This window comes from Rhea americana, unplaced genomic scaffold (genome assembly GCF_003343005.1).
Source record: "Rhea americana isolate MKP2758 unplaced genomic scaffold, rheAme1 scaffold_24, whole genome shotgun sequence".
Classification (NCBI taxonomy): domain Eukaryota; kingdom Metazoa; phylum Chordata; class Aves; order Rheiformes; family Rheidae; genus Rhea; species Rhea americana.
Window position 1 is genome coordinate 4,530,890 of NW_028186357.1, and position 11,877 is coordinate 4,542,766.

At 38.3% G+C, this 11,877-nt stretch overlaps 2 protein-coding genes across 2 annotated transcripts; both read right to left on the reverse strand.

The window, feature by feature from the left end:
• Positions 1-735: 735 nt before the first annotated feature.
• On the reverse strand, positions 736-4,829 carry NUDT7 (nudix hydrolase 7). The gene is made up of 4 exons (XM_085306430.1): positions 4,755-4,829; positions 4,385-4,538; positions 3,213-3,371; positions 736-1,645 (listed from the first exon to the last, which is right to left on the reverse strand). Exons 1-4 carry the CDS (start codon positions 4,787-4,789, stop codon positions 1,262-1,264), a joined length of 732 nt encoding a protein of 243 aa, XP_085162556.1. The 5' UTR covers positions 4,790-4,829; the 3' UTR covers positions 736-1,261.
• A 1,602-nt stretch (positions 4,830-6,431) lies between these two features.
• LOC146595076 (hypoxanthine-guanine phosphoribosyltransferase-like) lies at positions 6,432-11,573 on the reverse strand. Its single transcript, XM_085306478.1, is given in 8 exon segments — positions 6,432-6,479; positions 7,394-7,466; positions 8,283-8,363; positions 8,835-8,902; positions 9,101-9,118; positions 9,666-9,725; positions 10,607-10,790; positions 11,524-11,573. Coding segments are annotated over 8 exon segments (582 nt in total).
• Positions 11,574-11,877: the final 304 nt, after the last annotated feature.

The window sequence follows — 11,877 nt, forward strand, 5'->3', positions numbered from 1 at the left end:
CAATAATTAGCTGTACAAGCCATACCTAGGAAACATTTATTTGTTAAAAAAAAAAATAATAAAAAAAAGCCTTTTGCTAAATTTGCTAACAACCTCAAGTATACTATGAAAACTGCTTAATACAAATTTTATTTCTCCTTAACCACAAACAATTCACAAGAAGTGGCTGTAACTTATTTTATCACCAGAGAATAAAATATAGCTATCAAGATAGAACAGAGGCAACTTTTATTCTGGAAAAACAGCTTTCAACATTATCAAACATGATCAAATAAAGACAATAGAGATCCTGAATGCTTTAAACTCACACTTGCTACTTAAAAAGATTAGCTCTGGTAACCCCTTCCCTTCCAAACTACATCTCAAATACAGCCTAAATCAATTGTGCTTCTAAAAATGGAATCATCTGGCCACAATATGAAGACCACTATGAATAAGCTGCTAGTCCACCAGCAACTACTAAACCAGGTTTTAACAGCATGAAGACCGTGTATCTGACACTGCCAGGGTGACTGGTAAAAGGTTCAGTAAGCACTTCAGTCTTTATGAATACTGAACTCCACTCATTCAGCTCCTAGAAGGGGCAATTTTAAAGAGAAAAGTAGTGATACAAAATGCTGAGGAAGTTCAGTATCATTGCCTATACGGTAAGCTTCCCATTAGCTGAGCAATAGGAATAAAACTCATTAAATCCCCATCTTCCCTCCAAAACCCCACAAAAAACAAGACTGAAAGTACCTGTCATCTTCTATATTTTTTATTGTGCGTTTCATAATGGTGCTTAAAGATACTAAACAAGACTATATGTATTATGCCATACGTGGTACTTCACAGAGTAAGAGATAGATAGATCCTCCAAAATTTTTATATTCTAATTCAAACAGATAAAAGGCAGAGAAAAAGAGGAGTATTATTTCACTATGCAAAAGAAAGGCAAAACAGAAAGAAAAGTCTTTGGTCACACAAGACAAAGGCAGAAATAGAATCTCTATCTTCCAAGTCAGTATACTAACATTTTATCAAAAATACTGTGTGCTTTTGACAACCCTGATATAGATACAGTAATTACATTAATCTAATTAAGATACAGTAATTACATTAATCTAATTAGTACTTCTTAACTTATAACTTTTTAAAATTCAAGGTTCCCAATTCTGAAAAATGCAAATTTGAAATTAAATCAAATAGCAGGTACAAAGAGAATAAAGCAAAACGTTTTTCACCGATTTCATTAAATTTCATTAACTGACAGTCCARTATCTCATAGATTACTTTTCTTCGTTTCATATATTGATGCGTATAAATTCATGAAGTTCTGCACAGCAGATGAAACTAAGTTGTCAAGATCATACTCAACTTCAAAGGTAGGYCTCCTTCCAAAAATTACAAGAGCAAGAAATACAGCAAAGTGTGCAGTAAGTCCCCATATCTTGAATGACATTTTATGCTCATGGTCATCATATGTAAAGCAGTGCATCCGACCTAAGTAACCAGATGAAGTTTTATAAGGCAAGGTCTTGTAATTTAAGGGCTGGATGAAGTATTCCAATGGCACCAAAAAAACATCGCTCACTTCATCTGGATTAGGAGTGGCCTGGAATGTATCCTCTATAAATCCTACAACTGGTGTTACCAAGTGATTCATCTAAAAGAAAAACAGACAAACAAGAAAAACACAAACACTAATTTTGTTTCAAATAAAGTTCCTTATTTTAAAAKCATTTCATATGACAAACCTATGAAATACTCACACTTGGAACGCAATTTTAGTGCCTCAAAGGGCAAGATATTTATATTTTCTTTTAAATATACTCTCAACCTTTAAATTCTGTTTTTATATTAATTAAGCATTGTTTTTACTAATATTCTGCTCATGCAGCATGATCATACAGCTGTTAAAAAGGTTTGTCAATCTGCTAGAGAAAAAAAAAAAAAAAAAANAAAAAAAAAAAAAAAAAAAAAACAGAAGCATGTTCTCACGTATCTCCTTGACTTATTTTGGGGAGTTCTGATTTTAATTCAAATTTTTCACATCACTTTATATATCATACGTGTATGCACATGTATATATATATGAAATAAAAGTATATATGCACTGTACATATGATAATTATATATACACACAACACATATACTYTTTTAGAACTGCTAGTTTATGAATATTTTTAAAGATGATCTCTTCTTGCTTAGGAAAGCAAAATCTATTGAAATAGTCACTTGCATAACCAAAAGACTATAAGTGTCCTCTTCATCCTACTAATTCCAATTTTTAGTAACAATAAGTATTAATGGCATAGTACAAAYGTTGAGCTTTTAGTGTGATGCAAGTCTGGAGGGACTCCATCTAAGTCAAAAATCACTTTGAATGTACATAGTGTTGGACCATAAAATTTACCTGTCACATTCTGCTTTGTTTCCCATGTACCAAGTTCAACAATTTGTACTAAGTAACTTCGAGTTCTCAATTTATTTTCATTTTTTTTTGAGAAAATAGCTTCAAAAGTAGAGAGTGCTTTWCCAGGGTATTAAGAATTCAGTGTTTCCTGTATATTCAAAAGGTGCCCAAAGAGTTCAATCAAAATATGTTCTTCCCTATTGACTGAGGCAATTCACTGGAAAACACTGAAAACAGTCATAGAGGCTGAATTTATCCTTTTCATCTACAGCCTCTGAAGTGCGTAGGTCTGATGTTACCTATACAAAATAATAACTGAAAGAAATAATCATGTTTACAATGCAATTTTAAGACCAATCCTGTCTTTTTAATGTGGCAAGGATATTATTAACAGTAAGGAGCTAACAGATACAAAACCAAAGGGCAGTAGTAAACTGTTACATCAAAAATCCCCAATATCAAAAATAAAGTCTCTTACAATTTAATATTCTGTAATTCTATGTAAAAGGAGAAAAACAATTCCATGTAAAATATTGTTAGAAACTAACAGCCTGTGAACCTTTGGGCTCTCGGGAGCCCGTAACTGGTCACAGTACTCAGATGTTGKCTCACAAATGCCAAATGGAGAGAATCTCTTCTCTCATTTTGCTGAAGCAGTTTTTTCCTCTCACTTTAAGAAGCAGTTCTTAAGAACCTATTCATAGTAATAGGTTTGAAAAGATCATTATTAACCTTACAAAAGGAATATATAAGAGACAACAATATGATTTTAAGCTCTTCTCCAATGATATGCTGATTTGTTCAGTATATTGCTTACTTTATCAATCCCAGGCACAAGCCTACAGATGACTTCCACCTCCTCTGGTTGGAGTCCTACTTCTTCTTTGGCTTCTCTGAGAGCAGTATCAATTTCATCTTTATCTGCTGCTTCACTTTTACCCCCTGGAAAACACACTTCCCCTGGTGATCTTCTCAGCTAGAATTTAAAGGAGTATCACTGTTTAGTATAACACATCTAGTATTTCTTCTTAGATCTACACAGGCACTGGTTCACATTGCAAAACTACTTCATGTTTCATTTACCCTTCCAGTCAAATAAGCTGGGAACCCTAATAAGGGAAGATCTGCAGATCAGAAGAAAAGCGCTTTAACAAGAGCTACACAGGAAAAYATTTAGAATTTTCTCCTCTCAAACTAGGCCTGTATCTTGCCCTCACTGTCAGAAATACACACTATTCTGTGTACTGCACAAATTGTGTGGGTTTTTTTTTTCCAAATCCACGTTTTATGTATTCTTGCTCGCATGAGATTGACAGATGAATCTAGACAGGCAACTGGAACACCAACATTAAAATGCGTAAGGCAGGAACAAGAATAGTTAAAATATACATTGAAATAATGCTACCTTTTTTGCACATTATGGGAATAGGCCTATACAAAGATTAATAAAAAGTTCATTTACTATGAATTTATTAGCTGAGTWACTAATCATCAGGGCATAGAATTTCTAAGCAAGAAAAAAAAGTCTCCTTTATTTTTCAGTAACAATAAAAAGTCATAACTAAATGAACTCTGAATAAAAGCAGATGTTTTGGGGCAGGGAGTGAAGGGGATTTTTAACGAAAACAAAACGCTGACAGAAAAGCCGCGGGGGATTTAGAGTGCTGCCTTTCCTACCTGAAAGCAAGGCAAGCAAAACTAAAAGCAGGTGCAAAAGCCACCTTCGTAATAACCGATTTCTTATTCACGCCGCAGCAAACAGAGTCCAGACTTCCTTTCCTGACCCGGAAGCCGCCTTTTCCCGTCGCACGGATTTCCAGGAATCCGGCGCTTTCCCGCCCTAGCAGCGGCACAACCGTCGCCGCCGCGCCCGTCTGCAGCCCGCCGCGCGCGCTGGAGCGGCGGGCCGGGGCCGGAGCCGGGGCGGCACCTCGGGCCGCGGCGGCACCTCGGGCCGCGGCGGCACCTCGGGCCGCGGCGGGCGCCTACCTGCGCGGCGCGCACGGTCAGCAGCAGGCACAGCTCGCCGTCCCTCACCACCAGCGGCAGCAGCACGGACGCTTTGGGCAGCGGCAGCCCGGAGAACTTCCCGCCGACGTCGTGCTCCCTCAGGCGGGCTCTGGCCGCTTCTTTTATGCTTCTCCTAGAGGCAACGAGACAGGGAAAAAGCGCCGCGACACTCAGCGGCTGCCGGCGGCCCCCGCCGCCTCCCGCCGGCGCTGAGGGGAGAAGGAGCGGCGCGGCGCGGCGCCGCCCACCCCTCCCGCAAGGACCCCGCTCTCCCGCGCTGCAGCCACCTTCCTCTCGCTGCAGGCGCGGGCGGAGAGGAGGGCCAGGGCCAGGGCCAGGGCGCGGCTACCTTCCCGCCTCGCCCTCCCGCTCCGCAGCCGCCATCTCGGACACCCCGTCCCTGCAGCCGGCTTCGCCCCGCTTCCCCCACCCTCCCCTTACTGACTGGCAGGGCGGGATCTCCAATCAACGCGCGATCTTGCCCGGAGCCGCCCCCTGATTGGTGGCGGCGGCGGGCGGGWCCGGCGTCGCGCCGTCACGTGGCGGCCGCTTCGCCGGGGGCCGCGTGAGGGCGAGGGGCGGGTCGCGCGCTCGAGGCGGGCGCTGAGGCGGCCCAGGCCGCAGCGCCGGGCGCTCGGGGACGCGAGGCCCGGGACGGGCGGGCCCGCAGCCGCCGCGCCCTTTGCTTTTTATTTTATTTTATTTTATTTTTGAGGTAAGGGGCGCTCTTCGCTCCCACGGGGAAAGAGCAGGTTCTTGGAGCCGGTCCTAATGATCTGGTGGCGGCAGGAAGCAGTGGGGTGGCGGCGGCTGCCGTCCCGCGGGAGCGCTCGTCCTTCCTGGCGACCCTCGCGGGGTCGGTGCCGGTTCTGCCGACGGGATCCCGCGGGGGCGGTATCTCTAACATCATCATCGTTGCAGGTTCACTTCGATAAACAAGTTCGGTTGCTTAACTAGGAGCTCTGTGTTAGTGATCCCTCGGTCTAAATATACGTTGAACGTTTGAGTCTCTCCTGACTGTTGCAACGGTTATCCCAGCGTTTACTCATCAAAATGAATTTCAAAACAAAACTAATGATCTTATTAAGCAAAGTTAGGGGTGTATGTTTTTTTTAAGCAGGCTGATTGCCTAAGTTGCTCTTGCTCAAAGGCAGCAGAGTATTTAAGTTCTACTCTGTATTTAAGTTCCACAAAAATCCTTTCAACTCTTAGAAAGTTATGGCAAATTTACCCTTAAGTTTGCTGCAGTTTCTAGATGGAACTAGCTGTGGATTCTGATTAGGAGCATGCAGACAACTAGCTGAAGTATTTTCTTGGTATAATGGTTTAGCACGCAGTCTTTACAGCTAATAATGAGTATGCAGGGGCACCTGTGTTTCTAGTAACATCTCTCACAAAGGTAGGATCAATGTGAACCCTCACCCCAACAACAACAACAAAAAGTTGCATGGAATATAAAGTACTGATACAGCTTTAATTACCTTGATGTTTACTTTTTTTCATTGTGTTAAGTAAACTAGAATGTCAGGATTTATTCTGCATATAGTAAGCACTCTGTAGAATAAACTCAATTAACCTTGGGTCCTTAAAATACTCGTGCAGCCTATTTATTATATAAAGTACATATTTACCTACCTATTTATGTATTTATGCACACATGCAGAAATAACTACAGTTTATATACAATACGCAATGATTTGTTACTTTATACAATAACTAGAAGCCAAGCATTGCTGTATACACATATGTGTTCTGGCTCTGGTCCCCTGTGATTCCAGTAGGATATAATACGCAGTTAATACAAATTTTATAGCCAGTTGTCTGTTCTGGTTTCACTAAAACTTGAAGTCATTTGCCTTTGTTTTACTATTTTACAAAATATTATTTTCATCATTATAAGAAAAAATATACTGTCTTTAAAATGTTGCAGTTTGGCAGTGAAATAAATATGATTAATAGGAAATTACTTCTCATCATTCATCCACACAGCTGTACGTAACACTGTTAATCCAGAGAACTGATGTGATCAGTTTTTATATTTCTCATTGGCTTTCTCTTTCAGAATGCAGATATGCTAAACAAACAAACTAAATTTTAGTGAATATTTACCTCCAAAGATAATGCAAGAATGATTTTCAGTAGTGTTCCTAGGATTAGAAAGAGCACACACCAAAATATCACTACTTTGTCAGTTTTACTACTTGCAGTGAAATTGAGCTGTTAATACTTCTTACAACCTCATCTAAAATTTACAGAGAAGGTGTATAGTCTAGAAGAGTCAGGCTTACTCATTTGTCATGCCCTTCTTTACATTGCTTTGCAGTAGCACAGGTCAAGTTTGTCTTTTACAGAACAGTTTTGTAATGCTAAAGGTAGCTTTGAGAGAGAGGCTTTTCACTTAGCCAGATATTTTTCAGAACTAGTGAGAAATTTTTCACTTAGCCAGATGCTTTTTTAGAACTAGAGCAAAAAAAAAAAAAAAAGTCTATCACATAGGATCTCTCTGGGCAAGTCTAATATTCACTTCAGCCTAAAGTGGCTATAAAGGAGCAAAAGGAGAAAGGGTAGAGAAAAACCTTCGCACACTGTCCGGTATAGAGGCCTTTTAAAAACACTACCAGAAAAGAGCAGCATAGGATTTTGTTAAGATGGGTGAAAGTGGAGTCAAAGACAAATTACAAATGAATTTCATTTCAGCTGGGGCCAGCAGATTATGTCCTGCCAGCTCTCCTGGAGGATTTGGAATACTGTACAGCAAGGCTGAGCGACGGTGCTTTTGGAATAGATTCATGAAAAGGTAAGGCAAATTGTTATCCATGTACATTAAATTATTAGCACATTAATAATATTTTTCCCATTTTAAAAGAAATCTTTAGACAGATTTAAAGGTTTGTTACCAAAGCTCCCTAGGATAAGTTTATATTCTTGCTGCTTACTTGTGGTAATAGTCATGTATGTAACAGTTAAGGCACACGTGTATGTACTTACATTTAGATCTTTGAAGTATTCATTATAGTAAAGAGCATATCCAACCACAAATTTATCTGGAATTTCAAAACCTGTATCTGTAACAAAATCCAATTCTCTTTGTACTTGAAAGATGTAAACAGTTTTTAAAACATGAGTTGTCTTCAACTACATAAAAGAAAATGCTTAACAGATGCTCATCTGCTTTCAAGTATTTAGCATGCCTAGCACCTTTAAGCTGGATTAAAATCCACACCATTCCTATCAGTTAATAATATAATTAAAATGTTAGTGACCTTTTAAGAGAGTTGTTTTATTTCTTAAAAATACATCAATTAAACCTACTTATGAGATAGCCTGGGGAGAAGGGAGGAAAGGGGGAAGTTTTACTTGTGAAGTAATGTAGCCACGTTAAAAATCTTACCTTCTGCTGTCCCTCTCAAGAGATACATTCAAAAGTTAGGCCACAACTCTATGTTAATGTCAATATTGTATTTGTTTTTGAGAATGGGTTAGTTTTGAATCTGAAATTGAGTTCAAATTGAATTACAATCTTCTCTTTTTGGAGTAAATCTGAATCAAAATGGGATTTACAGTTTGAAAATAAGTTATATTTAAACCAGAGTCAAAACAAATGCCTTCTAGGGTCAAAGCCAAGCAATCAGAAGTTAAAAAGTTTGATTCTAGTTCAGGAATCTAAATAGCTAAATAGCTACACTCAGAACGAATAAAAAGAAGGTGGTTGTGAGGTTTCAGTATGGGCTAGCTGGCGGTTTACAAGTTTTTACATATTTTCTCCCCATTTCTCCACATTTCTTTTGGCCTTCCTGATGTGCATATCTTAATGTGCAGACTTACTGCGTGAAATGAAATTCTGTAATCTTATTTTGGACAATGAGAAAAATGGAATACTTAGTCTTGTCTATAACCTGAGCTTTGATGTGTCCTTTTAATGAGCAGGCTGTAAGACAGAGGGGAGATAATCATGATTCTTGCTCCAAGCTGTAGATTTTGCTTCTCCCATCCCTCCCCTTAAGCTTCTAGAATCACACAGTTACAGTAATCTCATTGTTTTAATTTTCCAGAAAGAGAAGTAGTTCTTGCCTTTATAATTGAGAAAAAAACTAAGGGTCTGATCTAGGTACGTTCTGAAGCTCCATGTGACTCTTTTTATTGTCTTAGAGTTAATTCTCTTCAATTCTGTATCCCAAATCATTATTTTTTCAGGTAGTGCTGTATCAGTAAACTAACATAGCACATATAGGCAGATAAACTCAAGTGGCACGTAAAGATTTGGGGGGAATAGGAAGGGAGGAGGTATTGTTTCCTGCTTTTACTTTCTCTTCCCCTAGGCATTAAAAAAAAAAAAAAAGGCAGTATACTCTGACTATTTACCTGAATGATTTTGGTATCTTCTCATTACGATATGCTAGTCAGTGGCCATATAATCATACCTTACAGCTTTTTTGGTTTGTAGTCTTTTAGTTTTGAAAGTAGCACCTTCATTGTTCTGCCAATCTGAATAATGTCCTCAGAGATGAAAAAAAACATATATATATAAGTCTGAAAGAAAAAAACAGACTGTCAGGGTAACTTACAGTGTGTAATTGCACTACTGATGTCTCTGATTGCTTTATATGATATGCATGCTTTGACATGATCAAGTGTTTTATGTACAAGAAGCGTTAACTCGCTAAGTGGTGAAAAAAAGTCAAGATCTTTACTCACCTCTACTACTAACACATTCTGGAAAACATTATTCAGAGAGAGGAAGAAAAACATCTTAATGGCAACATTCGCTGAATTACACAGCTAATAAAAAAAAAGTTTGCTCTATATAGTTCAGTTATAAATAAGTTGCAATTAGTTTTCAAAGGAGTTTGTCACTTTACTACTTACATTACTTTAGTGCTTTCTGAAGAGTCTTTCTGAAAGTATTTATAGAAGCATAAAATATTATGAGAAAACCACTTATATCAGGTTTTATGTAGTATTATGATATGTATAGCAATAGCATTTAAAAGAACGTGTTGCCTACGCCAGTTTAATATGGTTTATTTCTGGGGTTTGGAGGATAAAACATAGAGTGGAATTCTTAGAAGCATTCAATACTGATTCCATTATGTTTTCACAGAGATCAGTGGGAATAATTTTCCATTTCAAGGCATAGTATTTTAAACCAGCTTTAMGTGACTGTAAATATGTAGAATCAAAATCCTAATACAGATGAACTTCCTGGAGGATGTGTAAGAACTGTTCTTTCCCTTTAAAAGCTGAAGATGCTAGTTCATACCTTCCCATTTAATGTAGACAGTTCTTCAGTTATACTGATTTTTTCTGTAGATGAATCACTCTAGAAGGAGTGAAGTCATACAAAATATCTTCATGAGTATTATCTTGAATAGTTGTTGCTATTCACTTATGAAATGACACTTGCAACTTTATGCAGTATTCTTTCAGTGAAAGAGCTTTTAAGTAGTGGAAAGCAAGAAATGCTATCCCAGTGAACTATCCCAGACAAATGTTTGAGCTGCTGAGCAAAAGTATAGTTGTATTTCTAGAATCAACTTTGTTGCTTTCAGCTATTTTTGTTACCACTGTTTCAGAATTCTATGATACTTTCATAGGATGTTGTAAACTGTTGTTTTTAGCATGGGATAAATTTTGATCAATGCACAGAGCTTGAGTATTCAAAGAGTGGAGAAGCTAAAATATAGAAAACAAGATAACTATAAATCACAGAATTGCTTTGCAGTAGTTGGCTCAGGCCAGCTACAGTTAGCTCAGGTGAAAAATACCCTTTCTCCAACAAACAGATTACGGAAACAAATCTCACCAACATTATCTGTAAGAAAAAGAAATAATGCAGAGGAAGACTTTAGGCAAATCCCTAATGCCGAGCTCCTCTCCGTACTCCCTCACATCAAAGAGTCCCATGGCAAGGACAGTTAGAGTAGAACCTGTAATGGAAGCTTTGAGCAAGACTTTGGAGACCTTAACCCTGCCCTTGCTTTCTCACTTTAAGTGTTAGGCTGTATATACATGCAGGTGAATATAAATACTCAACTGATCCTTTGAGCAGGGCAGTAAATTAGTTGCCTTTCAGTACGTAATAAATTAACTTGTTTTGAACAGGACATAAACTCAATTTCATATGTTTTGCATGTAAACTAACAGGATTCAGAATGTCAATATACGGAGAGTCAATTTTCCAAGGAAAAGAAAGTTACTTACACAGTAGCTTTTTATTCTAACAAAATCCACAGTAATTGGCACAGACTTATCACCGTTTTGATTTAGTACTTTTATATGGTCCAGCAAATCGGCAAAGAATTTATATCCTCCTTTAAGGACACAGAGTGCAACAATGTGATGACATCCCATATCTTGCATGATATCACTTGCCGAACTTTCTGTCCTGGAAGAAAAAACAAATCACAAATTTTATAAAATATTTTGCATGTCATATTTGTTGGTTTGGATTCTCTTCAGACTCGTCTGTTGGCCCCAAACAAATCTGTTTAAAGGAAGCTGTGTCTTGGGATTCTACCACCCTTCAGGAAGATAATGGATGCTTGCTTCCTTGTTCCTTTGTGAAATGGTGGAACAAAAGCAGCCAATGAAAATATAATCCAGAAGAAACAGTTGTGAATGAGAATATTGACGTGTAGGTATTAGAAATRATTAGGAAACACCTGAAATTCATCGCTGAGATCTCTTCACATCTGTTATTATCCTGGTATTGTTAAAGAAATACGGGAGTAACTGAAAGAAAAAAATAAAAAACCAAATCTGGCTCACATCTTCACTAGTGCAAAAATAGTTAACTGCAAACCAGTTAGAATTCAACAGAACTTGGTTCAGTATAATTCAAAATACAAGAGAGCTTATGAATTAGGAARAATCTGTTCAGTGTGCTGCACTATGCAGGTTTCTTTGGTGGAGGAATACTTGGAGAAGCAGTATGAATAGAGTTAACTTCAAGACAAGCAAGTTCAGAGTTGCCTATGTTCCTAATATCATATAGTCTGTTTATTTAGCAACAAAGTAGACTACTGCAGCAGAAGACAAAGTTTTAATGGTTTGTGTTTAGCATTCTAGCAGAGATCCTATCTTTCTCTTCAGACTTGGCAAGCGTAACACCCTCCTACCAACTGAGACGCACCCTTTGATTTACTAAACAAGCCCCAGAACCAAGCATTTCGTGGCTTAGTAATGGACAACATGGTGCTCTGAGTTAGGCAGTAATGGCATGAAGTATTCTGAGGGGGAAAAAAAAATTAACACCTACAAACTCTTTAGATAGATGAATTGTTTTTAATTCCGCCTTTTTGGCATAGGAGGGATGACTGCTTAGGAGAAAGGGAAAAATGGACCTTAGGGAACAGGAGTAAGATATTACTTGCAAAACTCACAGCAGCTATGAAGTGAGATAATTAATGCATTTTATTTTAAATTGGGTAAAAATTGGCTAGACTTCATTTGAGAATAAAACTAGACAAACA